This window comes from Hypanus sabinus, chromosome 1 (genome assembly GCF_030144855.1).
Source record: "Hypanus sabinus isolate sHypSab1 chromosome 1, sHypSab1.hap1, whole genome shotgun sequence".
In the NCBI taxonomy this organism is placed as follows: Eukaryota; Metazoa; Chordata; class Chondrichthyes; order Myliobatiformes; family Dasyatidae; genus Hypanus; species Hypanus sabinus.
In genome coordinates this window covers 33814879-33840427 of record NC_082706.1, presented here as the reverse complement: position 1 = coordinate 33840427, position 25549 = coordinate 33814879, and the positions used below count along the sequence as shown (strand labels likewise).

Below are 25549 nucleotides of genomic sequence, written 5' to 3'. Positions count from 1 at the left end.
TTCTCAGTGACAGTGTAAAATTGGACACTGAATTCAGGAGGACCTGCGGTCTAATACTTCATGATATTTATTTCAAAAACTCGATCTCCTTTAAGTGAAAGTTAGTTCTCCCATGTTTTGATTTCTCCTTCCCTTGGTGTGAAGGTCAGCTGGGTGGAGAAGGGTACAAGCGTGTTCCAGGTACAATCACTCAGTATTTGACGAAGCCCCCGCCCTTTCTGTCAGTGATTTGGCATGCAAGACCAGACCTGTGAACTTGGGTCATAACTTTCCACAAAATTACCCTGTGATGATCCCTTGCTCACTCAAACAGGAAAGGAGTTTCTTCTGATGGGGTGAGGGTGTATTTTGGCCCAGATTCACTTCCAGTAGTAGATTGAATAAACCTTGGTTCAACAGGACATTTCTTTAGTAACTCAGTGTGAACACAGCTGAAAAAAAATTATATGCACTTTTATTTCAAGATGTAAAAGTTTGAAATGTGTGCAGAAAAACTGGGTCGTTGAATTGGAAATGGGGAGTTGATGTTGGAGGTTACCCTGCCCTGTCAGCAGCTCGTTACTGTCTAACGTTCTGATCTACTGATGCTGAGTGTGTGAGGGGCAGCTGCTGGGCCTTGTAAGGGAAGAGGGTCCCATCTGTAAGGCCAACAGGTGACTGGGCTAGGAAGAGAACCGGCCATACAGCTCATTTAATTTTTATTTGGAGATACAGTACAGTAACAGGACCAGCAGGCCCAAGCGGTCCAATTATACACCCATGTGACCAATTAACCAGCTCATCCGTACATTTTCGGAATGTGGGAGGAGACCGGAGTACCCGGAGGAAACCCTTATGGTCCTTATAGACAGAGACGGAACTGAGGAGGGCCACAGGCACTGCAGTAGTGTTACCCTAACCGCTATGCTACGTTGCTGCCGTCTGCAACCAGCATTGCTTTCTAGGTCCCACTATCTTTCTTCCCCATCCTGAGAGGCTCGGGCAGCATGCCTCTGTGTGGGGTGGAGGGAGGTGGGAGCAGACTCCCTGGACTTGTGCGAGCTAGTCACCTCAACCCCGGGCCTTGCCCGCTTGCTCAGATTGTCACCCTTCCGTCTTAAAGCATTATGTTTTGGTGATAAATTAGGCCTCAGATTCCTTTGCTGTACAAGCCCAGCTACAAATAATAGACCACTCAAGGAGATAAATGGGCTGGGATGTTAACGACCTTGAAATGTTAAAGATCAGATGATTTAAAAGCTTCCTCTAAGGCTTTTGAACGTTTGCTTTTGAACTTCTTTCATTTGAACTGCAAATGGAGAATGTTCAAAGGCCACGTCAGTGTAGATCTGAAGTACTGTCACTGGGATGCAAAAGAGAAAATGATGCGTTCTGTCACTGCTGCCACACTAGTTGGTGAGACCAGATTAATGGGGAAGCATATTAAATAACCTTGAGGGAAAGGACAGGAGAGAGGTGTAAATCTCTGAGGGTGGATTGTAGTGAGAACGGGACCATGCACCCGAGGGCCAGGGGAACTGCTTGTCTCACTTGCCAGGGCAGGTTGGGGAGGGGAAGGTATGCTGCATGTTCTGCTTTGCATGTTCCTCAGGCTGGTGCTGGGGCAGAAGGATTGGCGGCTGGCCAAAGCGAGACAACCCCAGCAATGAACACGCCGCCCTGTTGCTTCCAGAGGGGCCACTTGACAGATCCATGAAACGTTGTCCACACGGGTTTCACAGCCAGGCAGTCGGAAAGGGAAGCAAAATATCACATTTTTAACCCAAAAAAAAAAAAAATCACCAGTGGTCCCACTTAAGAATGAGCATGAAGTGGGTGGTTGGAGAGCGGGCAAAAAGGAAGGATTTAAATATGATTCAGTGATGTCTTACATAAAGTGCATGATTGAAGCAAGCTCAACTAATGTCGTACTTTACTCCAAAGTGTATGCATGTTCACAACCCTCCCTCTGAGCATTCTACCCAGTACGGAGCCACCCTTTCACCAGCACAAACAGTTTCCCGGTGGAGGCTAAGGGCAGCCATCTCATTTTAAATTGGTGTCGCAGATTTGCTCTGCCTCTGTGACGACCCTCTTTGCAATGCCACCTGCCGAGGTTTGTGCAGGCCGCTGGCATCTTACCAAAATGAGGTTCACGTGAAGGTGTTGTTTCCTGCTTGGCCTTGCTGCCCAGATTCAAACAATACCTTTCAGCAATCCAGCTCCCAGGTCCGATTGATTTTGGAATCATTGGGCTGATGAAAGGGTGGAAAAGGAGAGTTCGTTTTTGGTTTTGTTCTTTGATTTAATGTAATTGATGCTAAGAAGCTGCAGCATCCTTTTCACTGTTAACCTCGAACCGTTTGTGCACTGCTGCTCCACAAACACATCGTCACAAGTGAGCCGAGTTATGGGACCGGATAATCCCACAGGAGCAAGGATTTTTCTTATTAAAGGGATCAGTGCGGGCAGGCACTATATTCACACTTTTGTTCACCTCCCTGAGAAAGTTGAGGTCCTCCACCCATTCCTATTGGCACCCAGTGGCCTTCGGGAAGACATCACCCAATTAGCAGAGCATTCCCGAACTTCCAGGCAAAGAACAAAATGCTTCCCCGTTAAACAGAAAGTCTAGCACAGAGAGTCTGGCTGACCCATTCAACCCTACTTTTATTTTTGGCCACCCTTATTTTTGTTAGCCCTTAGTCCCATTTCCATTGTGTCTTTGTTCTCGGACATCTTCCACAGCCCTGAGGTGGCCTTCAGTCTTGTCTATGAAAGCACTGCGGTGGCATTCTTGCCACAGATGGACTTGGTGTGGTCCAGCCACCCTGTAGGGTGGTTTGTTCAGCTTGTTGCCCTCCCTCCCCCCCCCCCCCCCCAACTATCATCTTCTCCTTCCCTTGTGAGTTAACAACTCCATCTCCCATCTCGAGGCAAATCCCAAGAGGACAAGCCTTTAGAGAAAATATGGCATCCCATCTCCCAGGGGAAGAGGTGAAATCTATAGCTGTCAGCGTGCCGGATTCACTCATGCAAATTGGTGGGGTAGGAGGAGGAGGGACGATCATTAAAGCAAACAGGGATTGGAGAAATCTGAGAACTCAGGCTGAACATTCGACATGCAAATAGAACCCTTCAGAATGGGATACTGCAGCTTTGATTCTGTGCTCGTTATATGATTTGCACTTTTTTCAGGATTCCAAGACATTTTATGTTTCTGACAATGTCCTTTTTTAAAAAAAATACACTGACCCTAAGAATTAGTCTTTAGGATTGTGTACCTCATCGGGACCTGGTGTTAGCAAATCTGCCACATCTGCAACAAATCACCATTTCTTGTTTTCTTTCCTTTTTCTCGTATTGGGTCTCTATTCAGAAAAGGAAGTCAAGTTCCAGTGTTCAATTAATGGTGAGGACCCTTTTGAAATTTCAAATTCACTTCACGTTAATCTTGTTTATTCTCTTCCCCACTCTCTTCTCTGCCAGGAGATGACAGCGTCATCTGTGTGTGTTCACAGCTTTTCATTACTTAAATCCCCATCAGAACAGAAAGTCTGAGAGCTGTGCATGTTGACCGCGGTTAGAACTTCATCTCGATAAATAGCATTGAACTCCCTTCTAACGCCTCCTTCCTTCTCTCTCTCTCTCTCTCTCTCGCTTTGCTCTCCTCCATTTTGTTCTCCTTGCAAGGTTCAATGACGTGTTTTCTGGAGCGCTTTCTCGTGAATGTGAAACTAGTTAATTAATCCAGTCGTTTGCCAATAACAAAATGAGGCCGGTGGTGGGGGGGGTGTTGATTGGAGCCTCTGCACGGTGTGTTGATGTATTAACATTTGGTTTCAGTTGCGTGTCTGTACTGCTGGGAACGAACAAGGGGAAACACAAACAGAGAGGTGTCCAATATGTACGACTGCCATGGAAACACTCCCCACTTTGAACACCAATCAAAGCATCAAAATCCCTACAAAAACATTATATTGAAAACCGTTCTAATTTCTTACGAATATTTGTCAAACCTCTCACTCCCCAGTAAACGATAAAGAAAGCACATTTACTGATTGTTCTTCAGGACTTCCTAACCCACCAAAGGGCCTTCTCCGAAACCTCTCCATTGTTTTGCCAGCTGGTTTGTGCACAGCAAGCTCCCACAGACAGCAGGTATTGCTGATGCTTGCCCGTGAGAGGTTGTAGGTCAGGGCACCATGCGCTGTCAGCGGACACACTTGTGTCAGCAGAGGTGTAGCAGATAGAGGCGTTACTTCATATCTCCAGGAGCCTGCATTCAATCCTGGGCTTGGGTACTGTCTGTGAGGAGTTTGCAGGCTCTCCCTCCGGTTGTATGTGTTTCCCACCCCCGCCCCCCACCCGTGCCCGAGGTACTCCCGTTCTCCAGTGACGTGCTGCTGGGTTTATTGCCCTCTTGTTGTCGAGGTCACAGGCAAAAGAACCAGCCAGGGGTTAATGAGAAGTGTGATCACCATTCAGGTAACTGATGGGCTGAATGGTCTCATTCTGTGCTGTAATAAACGCATAAGCCCAGGAAGAGACGCCAACAGGCAGGCTTCTAGTTTTGACGTCTGTTGAGGCTGCATTTTACTTGAAGCAGGATTAAGTTTTCAACTACTTGCCACAACTTTGCTTAAGTGACTGAGTATGACATTCCCTGGTGAAGGATCATCACACCATCACCTACGTCAGTGATTACGATGATTACTGGTGGGATCTGCAGCACCTGCACTTGATGCAGCTTGCTCAGACAGACACCACTCATCAGTGACTGGATTACAGATAGCCGGATAATCGCCCTCAATAGTGTGATAAAATTAGATTTTTTTTCATATAATGAGGGGAACAGTGGTTAACAGAAGGGGTTAACTGAATGCAAAGCTGTTTAAGGTTGCCTCACGGCACTCTGCGTGTCTTGTTCAGGACAGGTCTTGGCGCTGAGCCTTTGCTCAGTGTAGTCGCGGTTCTCGGTAATAAAATGTGAAGAGCTTCAAAATCAGGTTTATTCTCGCTGACGTGTTGTGGAATTTGTTGGTTTGTTGCAACAGTACAATGCATGAGATAAGAAATCACTGAAAGTTACGAGGAAAAATAAAGACTGCAGAAGAGGAACAGTGTGATAGCGTACATGGACGGTTCAGAGATCTGATGGCAGACAGATACAGAATTCTCTCCACACTACGTCTGTAGAAACTTTCAAGAGCCTTTGATGACGCACTGAATCTCCTAAAGAAGTCGAGCTGCTGGCATGCCTTCTTTGTGATTGTATTAATATGATTGGCCAGGAAGCCCAGGAACTTGAAACTGCTCCCCCTTTCCAGCACCGACCCCTCGGTAAGGACTGGTGTGCATCCTGCCGACTTCCCCTCCCTGAAGTCCACAATCCGCTGCTTGGCTTTGCTGACATCGGAGGCAAGGTTTCGTTGCGACGCCTCTCGGCCAGCTGCTCTACCGCGCCATTGGAGCTTCCCAAGAACCTCGGCAAACAGAATTTGGAACAGGTTCAATTAAGGAAGTAGTTGAGGTGAGCCAGGCAAGGAAGGTTTAAAAGGGCCAAGATATAGTGCTAGAGCTGCACAACATGGAGATAATCCCTTCAGCCTATCCCGGCCATGATGACCCCCTCCCAGGCTACCCAGCTGAGCTAGATGCCAAGCTGAGAGAGGGGGTCTCGCGTTTATGGTTGAACAGCTGAAGGCATGGTGGAGCAGTTGAAGTCAGGGCTGCAGTGGTGGTGGGCCTGGCCTAGTGCAGAGACAGGGCTGAAAGACTGGGCAGAGTGCTGAGCTACCCCATTGCAAATGTGATGGTCAGGTCAGAGAGCGCCTTTGGTGCATGAACTGGACTTCACAAGAGTTCTGTACCGGCGACAACGTGAGTGGTGCCCCAGATTGTGGAAGCACCGTTAAATAAGAGGATTGGATCTTCCAGGACTTGTGGAGTCGTGTTGGATACCACATGGCACAGTGGGCCGCTGTTTCTACTGTCAGGCCCGACAGATCACCGGGACTGCCAGGGGCGTTCACTGAACCCGTCCATGCCTGCCCCTCCACCCTTGAAGAGGCCTCCTTTGCTGAGAGTGCACAGCTTCTCACTAGCTGCAATGCAGCCACTTGGGGGGGGGGGGGTGCTCTACATGGAGGATAGGCAAAGGTGTATGGAAGGCAAGCGCTATGGAACGGGGGGAGTGGACGGGTGAGATTGTGACATTGTAGGCTTACTTTGAGATGCCTTTCACCTTCACATTGTGATAAAGTGGGTGTGAAGTGAGGGCCTGTGCGCGGATACGGTAAATTGGTTTATTACTGCCATGTGTACCAAGGTCACTAGAAACTCTGTTTTGCATTCCACCTGTACAAATCATTTCATCACAGCAGTGCATTGAGGTAGTACAAGGGAAAGCAGTAACAGAACGCAGAATAAAGTGTGACAGTTACAGAGAAAGGCAGTGTGGGCAGACAATGAGGTGCCAGGGCCACGTTGAGTAGACTGTGAGGTCACCTCTCACCTTCCAGCTTGTACAAGTCTCCCCCGCTATCCGAAGGTGGAGCATTCCTATGAAACCGTTTGTAAGCCGAAAAGGCATAAAGCAAAGAAGCAGTTACCTTTAATTTATATGGGAAAAATTTTTCAGTGTTCCCAGACCCAAAAAATAACCTACCACATTAAACCTAAAATAACACTACCATATAGTAAAAGCAGGAATGGTATGATAAGTACACAGCCTATATAAAGTAGAAATAATGTGCAGTATAGTTTCACTTACCAGAATTGGGAAGATTTGGCCAAAAACCGATCTGTAGGAAAAAAACTGGGCACTTACACGCATGCGCACACACCTGCCCGCGCAATGCTTCACAGTCATGGTAGTCTTTCTCAGGGTAAACACAAGTTTAAAGCGGGCGTCTTTCTTCGTAAAAGTGAAAATCCTCTTCGGATATCTTTCGGTTAGCAAAAACAGGTACTAATGTAGGTCTTTTGTAAAGGTGAAGTGGCGTAAAGCGAACTTTCGTAAAGCAAGGGACACCAGTACTCCTTTCCCCAACCCACCTTCCTATTCCGGCTTCTTCCCCCTTCCTGTCCAGTCCTGATAAAGGGTCTCGGCCTGAAACACTGACTTATTAATTCCTCTCCATAGATGCTGCCTGACCTGCCGAGTTCTTCCAGCATTTTGTGTGTGCTACTCTTTGTACTAAGAGCCTGTTTAATAGACTCGCAATCTTATCAACAACTGTTTGATTTGTCTAGATGTCACTGGCAAGATTAGTATTTCTTGCTCTAGCTGCCCTTAAGTAGTGGTGAGTGTGGCCTTGAACCGCTGCTTCCTCTGCGTGCCAGTTAAGGAGTTGCTAGTGTGGAGTTCTCCTCGGAAGCCTGAGCAGCGAGTCCTTCTCGGTTACTCCTTCCTCCTGCCCCACTCCCGCTGACACAGGCTCAGCCCTCGGGAGGCTGAGGCCCTGCAGTGGGCAGAGGACCACCTGGGTTGACCACCTGCTCAGTCCAGGCAGCACAAACACTCTGTAGGCTCGGCACCCATGGACCCTCCGCACTCCATGCCAACAGAAACCAGCCCTCTCAACCCAGATGCCGTCATTTGATTTGCTGGGTGGCACAGTGCACTGGCAGGCGTCACTGATGCCATTGACTGCACCCATGTGTAACTCCACCAGCTGCGTGACCAGGGAGCGGAGCCCCCACCATATCCAGTGGAGTTGTGTGTGTGGACAGTCCATGTCACCCCTTTTCATGGGCATATCTGCTATCCAAGCCTCTGTGAAGATGGATGAAACGTCTGATGAACCCCAGTTCGGGGCAAGGTTGAAAGTAACTCCAGATCCCCCTGGGAAGAGATGGGTACTAACAGCATTTGGCCATGGTTACCATGACAACCCTGGCAGCATGCTCCTTTCTCTGATGAAGGGCCTCAGCCCGAAAAGTCCCGACTCTTTATTCCTTTCCATAGATGCTGCCAGACCTGCTGGGTTCCTCCAGCATGTCACTCTGGACTTCCAGCAACTGCAGAACCTCTCGTGTGTGCTCCTTGGCCTGCTGTGCGGCTGTGGAGCAGTGACCGCAGCAAGCGGTGGACTTTCTAGGAGGACATCAGTAATGAAGTACAGATACTTCACACATTGATTCTACACCAAGGTTTGCTGGCCGAATGCCCACAGTGGAGGGGTTCCTCAAGCTGAAAGGGCCCTGCCTCTCCCCTTCTTCTCCCAGTCCTACCAGGCTGTAACTGAGCTGCTGGCTTGTGGGATTCAGCAAAGAGTCCCTCATTGATGAACTTACCATTTCCTTTGGACTTCTACATCTTAAACCAAACTCATCAAAACAATAAGAAGAAGAAAGCCCTTAACTCCGAGTGGAGTCATTGGGACGCCGTCACGACGATGTTTTTTTAGCAGGCGTTCTTTTTTTCAGGAGACCATGCTCAATGCTCAACCCAGCACAGATGGAAAGTGTGCAAGGGAGCCGGCTGGATTCGAACTCTCGAGCCTTTGCTGCAAAGTCCAGTGCTGATGCCACTACACCACCAGCCGGCCCATCAACAATAAGTGTATATATAATGCAAACACGAGGAAATCTGCAAATGTTGGAAATTCAAGCAACACGCACAAAATGCTGGTCTAGTCAGGACTAGTCCTGACGAAGGGTCTCGGCCCGAAACGTCGACAGCGCTTCTCCCTATAGATGCTGCCTGGCCTCCTGTGTTCCACCAGCATTTTGTGTGTGTTGAGTGTACATATAATGTTGGTCGGCACAACATCATAGGCCAAAAGACTGCTATAGTGTTTTAATATTCAATATCAAAGCAGCAATCTGCTTAATTCATCTAGATGTCACTGGCAAGATTGGTATTTCTTGCCCTAGCTGCCATTGAGAAGTAGTGGGGATTGTTGCCTTGAACCGTTGCCTCCTCTGAGTTCAAAGTACATTTATTATCGAAGTACGTATACTATGTACAGCCTTGAGATTCGTCTCCTCACAGGCAGCCGCAAAACAGAGAAACCCAAATTTCCCAATGTGCAGAGAACAAACAAATCGTGTCAACAATAAAAGCAAGGAAATGGCATTCAGAACTGAAGTACACGAAAGAGAGACTGTCCACCGACACGAGGAACCACCTCAGTTCAGTGCAGAGCCGAGTAAACGTGGAGCAGCACGCTAAACCGTTCCGGCCTTGACACCCTGACCTTTCCAGTCTGGCCCAGCACTTAAATTGTCGTCCAAATATCGGGTTCTGTTGCCTCGAAACGCTCTGGGACCTGGACCCGACCTTTCCAATTCGGCCTGACACTTACGTCGTCATCCAAATGTCGGGTTCTGTTGCTTTGTCGTGCTCTGGGGCCTGGACCCCGCCACCTCGATTTGGCCTGTACCCGACTTTTCCAAATTCAGCCCAGCGCATAAATTGATCAAACTTCAGGTCTTTCCTCACATTGGTGATGGCCCCACTGCCTCACCTTGCCCCATCCAAGTCCAAAGAGAAGTTATGTGCTATTGATTGCGGTTATAGTTTATCCAAAAAGGTGTGATTAACAAAGTACTTAGCTGTTTTCGAGCTTAAACCTCAAACATAAACAATCGCAGGTTCCATTTGGGGATGAATGAAGGGTCCTTTCTCTTGATTGACATGCAGTTAGCTCAGCCATGTATGAGAGGGCAGTAGCTCCAATGCGACAGCGTTGGCATCCAGTCAATGGTCAATACTGATTGATCACAATCCAGGGGCACCTGTGCATTCCAGTTTGACTCACACCACGTGCTTGTCAAGAAGCTGTCACCTTATTGCCCACTACAGGCGTCAGATCCCAGTACTTCTGATTAATAATGAGAATTATTAAGCATTGGAGGAACCAGTGGAAAGTGCTGCTGACATTAAGGATCAGACATGGTCTCTTTGACCTGCATGATGGACATCTGCAGGGCTCACTCCTGCTTCAATTTCATAACTGGCTTTATGGACTTCCATGTCTGAAAATAGTGTTCTGAATTTGAACAAAACTTCTGGGAAGTAGTTCTTCTGCAGGCATGTTTATGGACATTTAAAAAGTCAGTTTAAAGTAATATTTAATTTCCTATTGTATAATCAAGGAGATTATTACTCCTGGACACAAAATGAGTTAATTCTAGGCAACGCACCAGATGTCCTCTACTTGGCAGGCTGTGGAGTGGGCAAGTTTACATAGGCCTTCTTTCAGCCAGCTCATTGTGATGTAGTTGACACATGTAAAGGCCAGTCATTGAAAGAATGAGTAACAAACTATGTGAGCTCCGAATCATTGATATATGTCATGAAGTTTGTTGTAGTTCAGCTGCAGAATAGTCCGATACATTAAATATGAAGTATACTTAAAAAGACAATAAGAAATATACAGTATATATAGAGCAAAACTAGTGAGGTACTGCTCTTGGGTTCGTAGACCGTTCTGATGGTGGAGGGGAAGATGCCGAGTACTGATCTTCAGGCTTTTGTTTCTCCTCCCTGATGGTAGTAATGAGAGGAGGGCTTGTCGGAGTGGCAGGAGTCTTTTGTGATAGATGTCACCTTTTTGAGACAACGCCTGTTGAAGATGTCCGCGATGTTGGGGAGGCTCGTGCTCGTGATGGGGCTGGCTGAGGTTACAGCCCTGTGCAGCATTTTCTGATCCTGTCCACGTCCCCCCGTCCCCCCCCCCCCCGCCCCCAGAGCAGTCAGAACACTCTCCACGGTACATCTATTGAGATGTTCCCAACAAGAGGAACGAAAAGTTGAGCCGGACCTGAATGTGTATTTCATATCTGGATCCATCTGAAAGCCAGTTGCGCTGGGAACTGGTTACCTGCTGGATCTGCCCTACATTGAATTTCAGGTGTATGTTCAATCTAGCGTTCTGCTCCAGTGACAGATGCTGGTTAAAAAAATAAAACCTGGTGCAGGATGTGAGGGAAAGGGACCTACATGAATGAATCAGATTTTAAAAAACATGTTAATGCAACCCCAGTGGAGAAGGAAAGGCCAGTAGCTTGTGACTGAATTCTTCTCAATAATCTGGAGGCGACCTTATGTTTGACAGGTCACCTCCCCGGTTAACACAGCAAGGAGATCCACGGGCAGCTGGTTCTTGGCTGAATCTGAATAATGAAGCCCTGATAATTGTTGGCATACTTACCACCAAAAGTAAAAGACTCTGTCACATGGTCCTAGAATCTGATCTACAGGAACTATGTGACCACATTTTGTGAACAAGAGTTTGCCATCTCTTATTTTTAAAACTTTTTGTTGTCAGCAGACCTTCTCTCTTTTATGTCCAAAACAAGCTTTTCTGTTTTGTTATATATTAACGTCTCTTTGGTTAGGGGAAGGACAAGAATACATGTATAGTTAATGTACAGCAAGCACTGGGTGGCTCTGTTAAATTGCTGATTGTTGGTTCGAAAACAATTAGCCATCTAACACCGCTAACTGTCCCAACATTTAATGTTGGGACACGATGTTCAGCTGTACTAGTGAGCATTGGGGGAACAGTTTTGGAAATGGTGCTGTTAACTTTAATGTTTGTGATTCTTCCTTCTGCTTTTCTAGAGAAATTGAACTGTCTGCTGTGCCCCACTTGCACTGTGCTCACAGAGCAATGAATAGCTTAGAGTGAAGTGCCGTTCTTACAGCCCGCTGTAACAACATCTAATTTGATGCCATAATGCCATAGCCAAATCCTTTCCAGGAGCATAAATGCAAAAATAAAGCAATTTAGTTCTTGGTTCCCAACCTGGGTAGAAGTTGTGACCCTTCTCGTTGAATTTGCACTGGCATGCCTCATTATAAGCCCTGTCCGAAAACTCAAGGCTGGTATTGCTTGCGTCTCACAGGTGCTTGGAATTGGGATCCACACCGCAGACAGTTTAATGTTTACTAGCTTGACCTGATCTCTGTCCCGTGTGGGGCTAGCGGCAAAAGCTGGACATGAAATAAATCTAAACCCTCTGTTGTTTTCTGCGCAGCCTCAGACAAACAGCACCAAAAACAACGTAGTAACCAGTCCCAAAGGAAACATTCCCTGCCCTGCACTGGTACTGCCTCTCTTCTTCTTATACCATCTTCCTCCACAGGTACTGCTGAACCATGGCTGAATGTCAGGGCTGTCTGTCCCCTAGGATGTTGAGTTGAAAAGGTTTTTCCACCTTCTTAGTCAGCAGCTTAATAAACACATTGAAGCTGATCAGGCCTGCTGGGTATCTGGCCCAGTGCTCTCCAGTATATGACAGTGAGTGCGTTACATGATTATCTGGCCGTCTTGCTCAATTGAATGAGCCATTAAACATCGCTGGGGGCCTGGCCCCTCCATTGAGGGCTAGCTGAAAGCCATGTTTCACAAGTACCTCCTGTTTCAGTTTGTCTTGCTGTTTCTTGTACTGACTTTTTCTCTTTGCTAATGAATTTGATGTGATTCGACAAGTCTGTGAGTGGTGTGTTAGTGACAAGAGGTGCTCAGTGACAGTTCTCATCCAGAACGAGGGTTTACTTTTAATTAAACGCTACAAATAGATCTTGGCTATTTCACCTCATTACTGGCCATTCTGGAGGGGTGGGGACAAGTCATAAAACTGCCAGTGGTGGCATTTTACTGCGCCCACTCTTGTGGTTAGCTTTGATGCAGGAAAGCTGGGCCTTCTGGTTCGCATCTTCCCCCGTCTCCCTGTGAGGTTAGTGGAAGGGGGGTGGGGTGCATTGGGAAGCAGGAAGAGTAGAAGTGAGTCTCTCTCACCAGTGTAAACTGGAAATGAAGTACAACTTAACGACTGGATCTAACCAGACCAACTTCCAGAACTTCCATTTGCATGGGGCTGCACTATCAGCTGTTGGAATTCACAGTCCGTGTTCTCGGGTAAAACAAAACTCTGGAGTAGTGTGATATCGTCTGCTTCAAACAGTTGCTGAAACCAGGTTCTGCATTAGCATACTCGGACTTCTAATTATACAAAACTGCAAATCACCGAGCACTAAAGTCTTTGAAATGGTGTTGGTTATTTTTGGTCGATTAACGTAACCCATCTTCCTTCCCGCCGTTGTTCTGAGGATTGATTTCCATTCCACCGCTGGCCCTTGTCTCAGCTGCGAACAGTGGACATAATTTAAAACCTGGTTTCATTCTGGGACATCAGAGTTAGAGGAACTGGGTCAAGGCTTTGTTTGGTCCCATATGAGACAGAGCGCAGCACCATCATTCTGCAGTTCACTGCCAGGCCACGTTAGCAGAGTCTTTCCATCCAAGACCCGATTTGTGATTCATCCATACTTTATCCATTTCTTGCCACTCAGAGCCGTTCATTTTTTTGTATAACTTTCCTAGCCGAGAAGTTTCTTTTAACCTCTCTCTGTTTATGACCTTTTACTTTCTGACTTCCTGCTTTTATTTTTGTTTTGTTTTGGTTTGAAACCCTCTTCCTCCTCACTAAAATTTGCTTTTCTATATTTACCTTCATTCTCTTTAGGAGCCACAAACTACTGTCATCCATAACCCTGTGGATGGGATAAAGGTACCATCTGTCTGTGGTGTAGTCTTTCACGATTTGTCGCTTTTCTGTTGTGGGAAATATCCCTGTATACGAGCTAGGTTTTGACTGCAGTGTCTGTAAAATAAATGTTTGAGGGTCTCCCTTCTTGGTAGTTGCTGAGGGAGACTGGAGATCCGAGTTTGGCACTTTTGGTCTGCTTTTGGTGAAGGAAAGTTTCCACTTTCTTGTCTCTCTGTTGGTTGGTCAGTGTCCCCTTGACTATGTGTTATGCTGTTTCTTTGGCCTCTACTCACAACTTTCCCTTTGGTCAGGGACTACAGCAAGACTGTCAAAGAAGGCTTTAGCGGTCAGATACGTTATCGTCATTTTTTTGCCCTATAGCAAGGTGAAGAGAAATCTGTATGACCTGGGATTGAAAGGCAACAACAGCTCTAAAAGGACAAAGTTCTTGCCTTCTGCTGTAATCTTGTAAAGTGTTTTGTGTTGGCTCTAAATTTTGGAATAAAGGTTCCCGTTTAATTTTAGTCCAGTAAAAACAAATGTTCCCGGCCTGCAGTCAGCTGGGGGTACATTTATATCTCACTGCATGTGTGAAGTGATAATTCCAGCCACCGAAAACCATTCCATTCTCCCTGTTACGTTAAAGATGGATCGGGGGAGAGACCAGACCATTAATCTATCACATTGTGAGTTCTGTTCCAACTTCTGAACAGAAACATTCCTGGCTATAAAGATTGACGTAGGAAACTAGGTGTAATTAGACGCCCGGCGCTGGGGACGTTTTGGGAACACCTTTGGGACTGGCCCATCACCAAAAACAACCAGGCAGCAGTTTCTGAAAGAGAGTTTCATTCAGAGTGACAGCAAGGACTGGGTCACTCTGAATCTTGTTGTCTGGCAGGTCAGCACAAGATTTTGTTTCTGAATGAGCCCGACGGGGCGGGGGGGGGGGGTAGGTGGAATCAACTGTGAAGTGCTGTTGTCAAGAAAGTGAGCCATTTCCATGTCCAGCTCTACTCAATGGAGTCAGAGGTACTCCTGTGCCAGCAAGAGTTTCAGGAAATAGGTGTAGGTACAGTCTCTTACAGAATAATCCCTCATTTAGAACAGTGATAGATGGAGAGCTCATTAAATAAATTGGGTAATTTGCTAACACTTATATCACTGAAGTGTTCCTTTTCTCAATCTCTTCACAAGGAGGCTGAAGGAATATTCTTCAAACCCTAATGGCCCCAGTTCTCTTAGCAGAAAGGCAACAAGAAGTAGGAAGGGTGAGGATCACACTTCCGCTACCTTTCAGCAGTGGGATCTGAAGAGAACGTGGGCCTCGACTCCCTCTGCCTAATACTGGCAAGAGACAGGCAGGCTGTGTGGAATCTGTTGACCTCACTCTCAAGTCAAGTGACTTGTCTGCAGGCCTCAACTTCTCTGATGATCTCACTTTTTTTTTGTAGAAGGACTAGTAATTAAAATGTCAGTAACTTTTGGGACACAAGAGACTGGAATCTGGAGAAACAAACCCTGCTTTGGAAACTCAACAGAATCAGTAGCTTCTGTGGAGGGAAGAATTGTCAATGTTTCGGGTTGCACCGGGACTCAAAAGTGTTGACAAATCCTTTAGCCCCACTGCTTGGTCAATAGCCATGTCTCTATTTAAAAGGAAAATGCATGGTTTAATCCCCCATAAATTGGATCCCTTTTCCTTCTCTGCTCATCTTCATGCTCTCTCCTATCCTGTTTCGCTCAGTTCTTAAGCTTTGTCATTTTCAAATCACCGCTTTCCTTTCCTTTTTTTCTGTTTTCTGCACTGAGTTCAGTATTGTGCCGTTAACACGGTGCCAAGCAGCGAGCTTGTGGAGGATCCTGAGTGACAACTTCTCTGTTTTGTCTACAGGAATCTTCTGACAGCAGCAACACAACAATTGAAGATGAAGATGTTAAAGGTAAGTAGTGTGCTGATGGTGGATTTCAGAATGTGCCATTGCAAGATGGCAGCGTTTTTAGAACAAGGTTACATGGATTGATTGCATCTTTTCATCTTGTGTTTATTTGAGCAATTTAGTTGAAGAGACTTCATTTAACTATAGGGTATAATTTTACCTGAGATTGCTGGCTCTACAGGTACACACGGAGCTGGGGGAGACAGGGAGTCAAGCTGTCTCCCCAGGGAATATTTTGTGTTATTTATTGTTAATTAGTGATCCAGCATGGTAGCTTGCCCTTCCAGCCCAATTACACCCATGTGACCAATGAACCTCCTAACCCATCTGTACGCCTTTGGAACATGGGAAGAAACCAGAGCACCCGGAGGAAACTTACGAAGGCATGGGGAGAACTTACAAACTCCTTACAGACAGCGGCGTGAGAGGAGCGGGGGTCGTCGGCACCGCAGTAGCGTTCTGCTGACCATGGAGGCTGCATGGATCGGTAAGAGGGGCTGCTGGCAGAGCACTCCAGTCGCGGGGTATGTGAAATCAGACCACAGACTGGAAGCACCCTGCATGTCTAGCAGCCTCGGAGGAAAACGGGCCGCAGTTCCGGAGGGGGCAATGGAAAGTGTCACAAATTATCGGCGTTTAAAGCCGAGCACAAGTAGGCAAGGGGTGGGAACTGAAATCGTACAGGGAAAAAGCGAATGGCCTGTAAACGGAGCTGGGGGTTGGAGTTAGTGAGAGAGAATGTCTGCAGGGGCTGGAGCAGAGACAATTTGTGCTGGATACCAGAAAAGCTCCTGTATTGGGGGGCAGGTTGCAAACGGATGCCCCTCCCTCACTGCTGTAGGAGGTTCCCTGCTATTTCCTGTGCTCGGGGAGAGGTGTGTTCTCAGGTGCTCTCTCAGGCTGAGTACTTTGGATAGCATGGGGTTGGATCGTGGGTAGACCCCAGGACAGAAGGATATGCAGGTAAGCAGTGTGTTTAGATGGTGGTCAAGGTGAGTTTTAATCCAGTTCTGAAGCTATCCTCCTGGAAATGCCAGCACATCCCTCTGTCTTCCCCTCTTCTCACTCTCTGCTTCCCACCCTCTTTACCCCCCCCACTTTACCCATCCACACACCCTCCCACACCTACTCTGCCACTCCCCCATCCTCTTCTCCTCTGCTACTCTTCCCCTTCTCCTACACCCCCACTCTTCCCCTCTCTCTCCCCACCATCTTACTTCCTCCCCTTTCCCACTCACCTGCTCCCCTTCCTCTTTCCAATCCCCTTCCTATTCTCTTCCTCCTCTCTTCCCTTCCACTTGTCCACGCCCTCCTACTGTCCCCATTCTTCTTGCCTCTTCCCCTCTTCCACACCACCTACTCTGTCTTCCTGCAATCCCTTCTCTTCTTCCCTTCCCCAACCCTCTCCCTCCCCCACCCTCCTCTTCCCTCTCCCCATCCCTTCTCCCCCCTCCCCTCCTCCTTTCCCTCTCTTATACCCTCTCCCTCTCTTCTCCCCTTTGCTTCTCTCTCATCCCCCCTTCTTCCTATCCCTTGCTTTCCTTCTCCCCACCCTCCCCCACCTGTCACTCCCATCCCCTGCTTGTTCCTGTCCTCTCTCTGCCAAAAGGAAAATGAAACTTCTGGTGACTTTAAGATGGGTCTTGTATTCGGAGAGCTGTGATGTTTGGAAGTCACAGAGGCTGATTCGGAAAGTTGGCTGATAGAGGGCTCAGTGTTTCACTTGGGTTGTGTCCAGGCACATGCATGAATTCGTGACACAGTGAGGCCTGCTAGTGCGAGAGGTTGGAGCAATGGATGACCTCCTCCTCTTCAGGGTCTGAGATCTTCTCAGAGGCTCGGAAGATAGTGAAGGTATACCATTTGCCCTCGTTGTGAGGTGCCGAGGGATGAGAGGCGTGGGAGGGTGATGGGCAGAGAAGGCTGCAAAAACATCTTTTGTCTTTGGAACCACAGGTAGGGTGGTGGAAGCACAAAATTGTGTAAGCTACAAAAGATGGGAGGTGGGGGAGGCTGTTGGAACTGAAGGTGAGGTAAAGGGAATTCTTTCTTGGAATGGATGGGCTGAACAGCCTCCTCTGCTATAGCCTTTACTTGATCACAGTTTTGGAAGGGGGTAGCAAAGTTCCTGGGCAGTAAACCAAGCTGGTGAAGGGAAGGAACTTGCTTTATTGCAAAGGCCGCCATCAGATGGTGGGAGGCAGAGGACGTGAAGAAAAACGATGCAGTGGCTTACAGGCTGTGCGATGGAGAGAAGTGTAACTCAGTGGGGAAGAAAGTATGTGGTGAGATTCAGAAAGCACGAATGAAATCATGGTGTGACATTGGTCAGCTGTTACTCAAATGTCACTCCACCCTTTAAGAAGGGAGGGAGGCAGAAGAAAGGAAATTATAGGGCATTTAGCCTGACTTCAGTGGTTGGAAACATGTTGGAGGCTAGGTTTTGGGGTACTGGAAGGCACAAGACAAAATAGGCCAAAGTCAGCATGATTTTCTTAAGGGGAAATCTTACCTGACAGATCTGTTGGAACTCTATGAGGAAATATCAGGCAGGTTAGACAACAGAGTCAGTGGATGTTGTTTATTTGGATTTTCAGAAGGTCTTTGTCAAGGTGCCGCATATGAGGCTGTTTAGAGCCTGTGGTATTATGGGAAAGGTACTAGAATGGATAGAAGATGGACTGACTTCTAGGAGATGGGCAGAAGGCAAAGAGTGGGAATAAAAGGAGCCTTTTCTGATCCACTTCCGGTGACTAGTGGTGCTCCACAGAGGTCGGTGTTGGGACTGCTTCTTTTTACTTTATATGTCAATGACTTGGATGAAGGAATTGATGGCTTTGGGGAAAAGTTTGCAGACACTATGAAGATAGGTGGAAGGGCTGATAGTGTTCAGGAAACAGGGTGTCTGCAGAAGGAATAAGGGTGTGGATTATTTTCTAAATGAGGAGACAGTTCAAAAACCAGAGCTGCAGAGGGACTTGGGAGTCCTCGTGCAGGATTCCCTAAAGGTTAATTTGCGGGTTAAGTCAGTGGTAAGGAAGGCAAATGCAATCTCAGCATTCATTGTAAGAGGGCTAAAATGCCAAAGCAAGGATGTGATGCTGAGGCTTTATAAGGCATTGGTCAGACCGCACTTGGGGTCCGAAAACATTTTTGGGGCCCCTTATCTAAGAAAAGATTTGCTGGCATTGGAGAGGATCTAGAGGATGTTAATGAGAAAGATCCCAGGAATGAAAGGGTTAACATATGAGGAGTGTTTGATGGCTCTGGGCCTGTACTCACTGGAGATTAGAAGAAATGGGGGGGGAATTTCACTGAAACCCATCGAATATTGAAATGTCTGGATTGAGTGATGTGGAGAGGATGTTTCCTGTAGTGGGGCAGTCCAGGACCAGAGGCACAACCTTAGAATTGAGGGACAGCCATTTAGAACAGAGATGAGGAAAAATTTCTTTAGCCAATGGATGGTGAATCTGTCGAGTTCTTTGCCAGAGACAGCTGTGTAGGCCAAGTCATTGTGTATATTTTAGGCGGAGGTTGATAGGTTCTTGATTAATCAGAGCGTCAATGGTTACAGAGAGAAGGCAAGAGAATGGGGTTGAGAGGGATAATAAATCAGCCATGATAGAATGGTGGAGCAGACTCATTGGGCAGAAAGGCATAATTCTGCTCCTGGGTCTTACAGTCTTAACTCAGGCTTGAGAGGATGACCAGCAGCCTCCTGACCAGTGGGCCCTTATCTCAGCCATGGTCTAGCTGTGACAAGGAGCCATTCAGCCCATCAAGTCCATGAAGGGGCTCCCTTTATCCTTACCTTCAAGCCTGAATGTGGCAGCTGACCCAGTGATCTACCGAGGTGAAATTATAGACGTTACGTTTCCCTAGTTGACCTGCGTTTATGGTCATACCCAGTGAAGAGTTGATTCTTTGTCACAGTTAGAAGTAAATATAATTAAATCAATGAACGGTCAGTGTAACACTGATACAGCTCGTTGGAGTTCTGAACTCAATTTCGGCATCCTCTGTAAGAAAATTTGTATATTCTTCCCTGTGACTGTGTGGGTTTCCTCCGGGTGCTCCGGTTTTCTCCCACAGTCCGAAGACGTACCGGTTAGTAGGTTAATTGGTCATTGTAAATTGTCCTGTGATTAAGCTAGGGTTAAATCAGAGGGTTGCTGGTGGGGTGGGGGCACGGCTCGTTGGGCTGGAAGGGGCTGTTCCACACTGTATCGCTAGGAAAAACAGGTTCCATTAACATTCTAAATCACCAGGAAAACAACCCGGTACACTGCAGCTACCGTTTAAGCCAAAGATTAAAGAAGTTTTTGTTGTTTCTCGTCTGGCCCTGTAGTTTTCGCTGCAGGATGTGTAGCTTTAGGTTAGGACGTTGCAACGACCTTTTGGCTGGCTGCCTGCTACACTTATTCTATACCCGTCAGCCAGAACTTGAGGTTATTTCACTGCAGTTCCTGCATCTGCGTTGCACCTGTGGGTTGTGCAGGGCTCCCAGGCTGAAGTGGGTCAGTAGGGGTCTCCAGCCTCGCTGGAGGAACATACACTGTTCCTTCTGATTTTTGAGAGAGGTACAGCGAAGAAATTGCTGCAGTCACAGGGGCAGTGATGGAACCACCTCTGATGTACCAGGACCATTTGATGCATTCAGCAACCTCGACCTTTATCAGAGCTTACAGTCCCAGGCAAAGGTCAAACTATGTATACTATGTACAACCTGGAGATTTGTTTCCTTATAGACAGCAACAAAGCATAGAATCCATTAAAAAAGACCATGAAGCACCCGATGTGCAGGAAAAAACAATCCATGCAAGCAGTAAAAATAAGCATAAACTGTTCAGAACTGAAGTTCATGAAAATGAGTTCACAGCCATGAAGCCGGTCACAGCTAACCCACGAGCCCGTTTCAGGCCGCAGCCTCAGTTCAGCGCAGAGACGAATAAACCTGGTGAACAGTGAGGTGGACACCAGCCTATCGCTCACCTCCAGCCCCAACACCCTGTCCATTTCAATCTGACCCAAAGCTTAAATTGACCAAACAGTGAATTGTTCCTCGCTCTTGGCCCTGCCTCAATTTGACCCATGCCTGACCCTTCCCATCTGGCCCAGCGCTTGAATCGGTCAAACATCGGCTCGCTCCTCACTCTCGGAGCGGGGCCCTGCTGCCTCGACTCGACCGGACCCGTAACTGACCTTTTCAATCTGGCCCGGGGCTTAAATCTGTCAAACATTGGCTTGTGCCTTACTCTCGGGCTTGAGCCCCACCACCTTGACTGTGACTTGGCTCTGTTCTGCTGTTCCGAGTCGGCTCCAAATTCACTCCAGAAGTGGACAAACATTGGCTCATTCCCCATTCTTGGGGTCCGGGCCCTGCTGTCTCAATTTGGCCAACACCCGCCACATCGCTAACCATCCTGCAGCTTTGAGACTTCAGTTCAGACTGCAAAAATGCCAGGTTATACAGGCGGTTCAAAACCTCCAAAAGGGAAGTTACAGGCAGTGAATGTTGTACAGGAAAGGGCTGATGAATAAAGTAGCTAATAGTTTTGTTTGCTGCCAGCAAATCGTCACTGTATTTCACCCGTGTCATCTTAAATCGGGAGTTTTGGATGGTTAGAACAAGTTCTGTACCATGAGCTGATGATCAGTTATGATGCTAGATGGGAAGTCTAGTTCAAGGTACCTCCACCTCAGTCTTAGCAACATTGTACCCTGTCACATCAGATACTGTCAGGTGGGCACCCACTCCACTTCACGCAGGTTTCTCACTGTTGCTTCCACAAACGTTAGATTAGATTCAACTTTATTGTGTCAAGTACAGATACAAAGCCAAATGTAATGCAGGTTAGCATCTAACCAGAAATGCAAAGAATAGTGTTATTTATAAAATAACTGCAAATAAAAAGTAAGTGCTCCAGCACACAAATATAAAAGTACTGAGACAGTACAATATGGGTGCAATACTGCTTAGTGCTGTGATGTGAGGTTCAGCAGGGTCACAGCCTCAGGGAAGAAGCTCTTCCTGTGCCTGCTGGTGAGGGAGTGGAGGCTCCTGTAGTGCCTACCGGATGGGAGGAGAGTAAAAAGTCCACGGTTAGGGTGAGATGCATCCTTGATAATGCTTTTCGCCCTGCCCAGGCAGCATTTATGGTAGATGTTCTCAATGGTGGGCAATTGGGTGCCGATAATCTGCTGGGCAGTTTTCACCACCCGCTGGAGTGCTTTGCGGTCCGATACGGGACAATTGCCATACCACACTGAGATGCAGTTGGTGAGTATGCTCTCAATGGTACACGGCTAAAGTCCGTCAGTATCCTGGGACAGAGGTGAGCTTTCTTGATGCTCTGCAGGAAACAAAGGCGCTGTAGCACCTTTTCGATCAGGATGGAGGAGTTCAGGGACCAGGTGAGATCTTCAGAAATGTGGACACCAAGGAATTTGAAGCTTGATACACACTCCACTACACCTTCATTGATGTAGGTGGGGACGTGAGTGTGGCTCCTACCATGCCTGAAGTCCACAATGTTCTCCTTGGTCTTCTGGGTGTTAAGGGCCAGGTTGTTGTCGGCACACCACGCGGCCAGGTGCTGGACATCGTCCCTGCAGGCCCTTGGTGCAAGTGCCGTGAGGAAGCAGGAAAACGTGACTGTGCTGCATCATCAGTCTCCATCCCAGAGCAGTATTTTCCTTTTGCCTTTTGAGGTGCACCAAAAGCAGCAGAAGAATGAAAGGTGATCTTACTGAAACCTCTCGAATATTGAAAGGCCTAGATAGAGTGGACATGGAGAAGATGTTTCCGATAAAGGAGAAGTCTAGAACCAGAGGGCACAGCCGCAGAACAGAGGGTCGTCCCTTTAGAACAAAGATGAGGAGCAATTTCTTTAGCCAGAGGTGAATCTGTGGGGTTTGTTGCCACAGATGGATATGGAGATTGTTGTTGGTATATTGAAAGCACAGGTGGATAGGTTCTTGATTAGTAAGGGTGTCAAAGGTTATGGGGAGAAGGCAGGAGAATGGATTTGGGATGATGGAATGGCGGAGCAGACTCTGTAAGCCAGATGTCCAGGTTCTGCTCCTACGTCTTATGGTCTTGTATCACCCTGACATTCTTTGGAATCAGCAGTGCGTGTAAGCAAAGGATACCCATTTGCATGCATACACTCAGTGTCCTTCCTACCGCGGGCTGGGCATGCACCGCAGTCTCAGGGTGGGGCTGTGGTTGGCCTGCACTGAAGATGGATCCAGACCAAGGAGATGACGGTAGGTGTGAGGTGCCTCGGCCCAAACCAGAGGTTTCTGGTGCAGCCTCCGCGGAGCCAGCCTTCTGCACTGGCTGCCTCACCAGCACTGGCCTGTGCTTGAAAGAAAAATAGAGCCGCTTTATGTACATCGAAAAATCCAAACATACAGTGAAGGGCGTCGTTTTGTGCCAATGACCAACGCAGTCCAAGGGCCAGCCCACAGGTGTCCCTGAGCTACCTCTGCCGACACAGCAAGCCCACAACTCTGTAACCCCAACCTTATGTCTTTGGAACGTGGTAGGAAACGGGAGCACCTGGAGGACATGGTGTCGGAGAGAATGAACAGACGGTGGCAGGAATCGAACCCCGACTGGTAATCACTGGCACTGTACAACGATTGTGCTAATTGCCACGGTACCATGCCAGTTGTTCTGCCTGTTACCTGTGCTACTATTAACTACTCTGGATGGGCCAAAGCCGGCATGGTTTCCTGAAAGGAAAATCCTGCCTGACTAACCTACAGAAATTCTTTGAGGAAATTACAAGCAGAGTAGACAAAGGAGATGTAGTAGACGTGGTGTACTTGGATTTTCAGAAGGCCTTTGACAAGGTGTCGCAGATGAGGCTGTTTAGCAAGATAAGAGCCCATGGAATTACAGGGAAGTTACTAGCGTGGGTGGAGCATTGGCTGGTCGGCAGAAAACAGAGTGGGAATAAAGGGATCCTATTCTGGCTGGCTGCCAGTTACCAGTGGAGTTCCACAGGAGTCAGTTTTAGGACCGCTGCTTTTTACGTATGTCATTGATTTGGACTATGGTATTAATGGATTTGTGGCTTAAATTTGCCAGAGATACAAAGATAGTTGGAGGAGCAGGTAGTGTTGAGGAAACAGAGAACCTGCAGAGAGACTTAGATAGTTTAGGGGAATGGGCGAAGAAGTGACAAATGAAATACAATGTTGGAAAATGTATGGTCATGCACTTTGGTGGAAGAACTAAACAGGCAGACTGTTATTTAGATGGGAAGAGAATTCAAAATGCAGAGATGCAAAGGAACTTGGGAGTCCTTGTGCAAGATACCCTAAAGGTTAACCTCCAGGTTGAGTCGGTTGTGAAGAAGGTGAATGCAATGTTGGCATTCATTTCTAGAGGTGTAGAATATAAGAACAGGGATGTGATGTTGAGGCTCCATAAGGCACTCGTGTGCAGTTTTGGGCTCCTTATTTTAGAAAGGATATACTGACATTGGAGAGGGTTCAGAGAAGATTCACAAGAATGATTCCAGAAATTAAAGGGTTGCCGAATGAAGAATGTCAGGCAGCTCCTGGGCTTTATTCCCTGGTGTTCAGGAGAAAGAGGGAGTTTCTCATAGAAACATTCTAAATGTTAAAAGGCCTGAACAGATTAGATATGGCAAAGTTATTTCACATGGTAGGGGATTCTAGGACGAGAGGGCATGACTTCAGGACTGAAGGACATCCTTTTAGAACTGAGATGTGGAGAAATTAATTTAGGGTGGTAAATCTGTGGAATTTGTTGCCGCGAGCGGCTGTGGAGGCCAAGTCATTGGGTGTATTTAAGGCAGAGATAGAATGGCTCTTGATTAGCCAGGGCATCAGAGGGTATGGGGAGAAGGCAGGGGAGTGGGGATGACTGGAAGAATTGGATCAGCTCATGATTGAATGGCAGAGCAGGCTTGATGGGCTGAATGGCCTACTTCTGCTCCTAAATCTGATGATCTAAGTCAGCATTTGGAACCCTGGTGGTAGAAGTTACTGTAGAACCAGCCATCATTCCTAGGCCTGGTGAACATGGATTTGAACCAGGGCAAGGCTGCAGTGATACTAAGAAGCAGCCCTGTGCTGCTCTGAAATCTGCTTCTTCAGAAAAAGTCCGTCATTTGTCTTAGACCAGTGCAGAGTGTGAAGCTGCATGCCCTGGCACTTGCTGCTTTCAGTCCCCCCATGTCTCTCTTCCTCATTCTACCACAACTGGCCACACTGTACACTTTCAAGTCAAGTGTACAGTTCTGTGCAGGAGTCATATACAGTGTCTATAAAAAGTATTCACCCCAGTCCCCAGAAGTTTTAATGTTTTATTGTTTTACAACATTGGATCACAGTGGTTTTAATTTGGCTTTTTTTGACTCTGATCAACAGAGAAAATCTATTTCTTGCCAGAAGTGAAAGCAGATCTCTACAAAGTGATCTAAATTAATTACAAATATAAAATACAAAATAATTAATTGAATAAATATTCACTGACTGTCCCTTGGAGTACAGTTAAGTCATTCATCGGGAAATAGAAGGAATATGGAACAGCTGTAAATCTGCCTAGAGCAGGCCATCCTCAAAACCTCAGTGACCGTGCAGGGTGGGTTTAGTGAGGGAGGCACCCTACAACTTCTGCACAATACTGTAGGTGGCATTGCATATCACCAAGGGTTTTATACCAGACAGAGAAGCAGAGAAGAGCATCTGAAGTTTGAATCTAACACATTAGCTTTGCTGTCAGTGAAGACACCCACACAGTGATTTGAATGGATGTTGAACTGAGTTTTGCCTTCAACAGATGTGTGACAAAATTACAGTTTGTACTCATCCTCCCTCCTTGTTCTCGGTGAGATTCCAGTTTTCACACTCAAAGTAGAAATGCAGGGAATACTGACAGGTAACATCTGTGTGATAGAGTAACAGTGGTATTGTTTCAGGCTGAGGACACTTCATCAGCACTGGGGAGGTACAAAATAAGTTAGCGTCAGTTTTGAAAGTAATTTCCTCCCAATTCTGTCTCTGACTTGAATCACAAACACTACTTCTCTTTTCATAGATGCTACCTGACCCGTGTGTGTTCCCTGCAATTTCGGCTT

The 25549-nt window shown here is 47.1% G+C and overlaps 1 protein-coding gene across 12 annotated transcripts in view; it reads left to right on the top strand.

Annotated features, from left to right (window-relative positions):
* LOC132392501 (calcium/calmodulin-dependent protein kinase type II subunit beta) overlaps positions 1 to 25549 on the top strand; it is a 316023-nt gene that overhangs the window by 245225 nt on the left and 45249 nt on the right. For 8 of the 12 annotated variants that reach the window (XM_059966512.1, XM_059966484.1, XM_059966467.1 and 5 more), the window contains 2 exons: positions 3359 to 3391; positions 15383 to 15431. In XM_059966512.1, the coding sequence (XP_059822495.1) occupies positions 3359 to 3391; positions 15383 to 15431 (82 nt within the window). The remainder of the gene's footprint in view (positions 1 to 3358; positions 3392 to 15382; positions 15432 to 25549) is intronic. The other 4 variants (XM_059966521.1, XM_059966502.1, XM_059966473.1 and 1 more) reach the window with 1 other exon arrangement.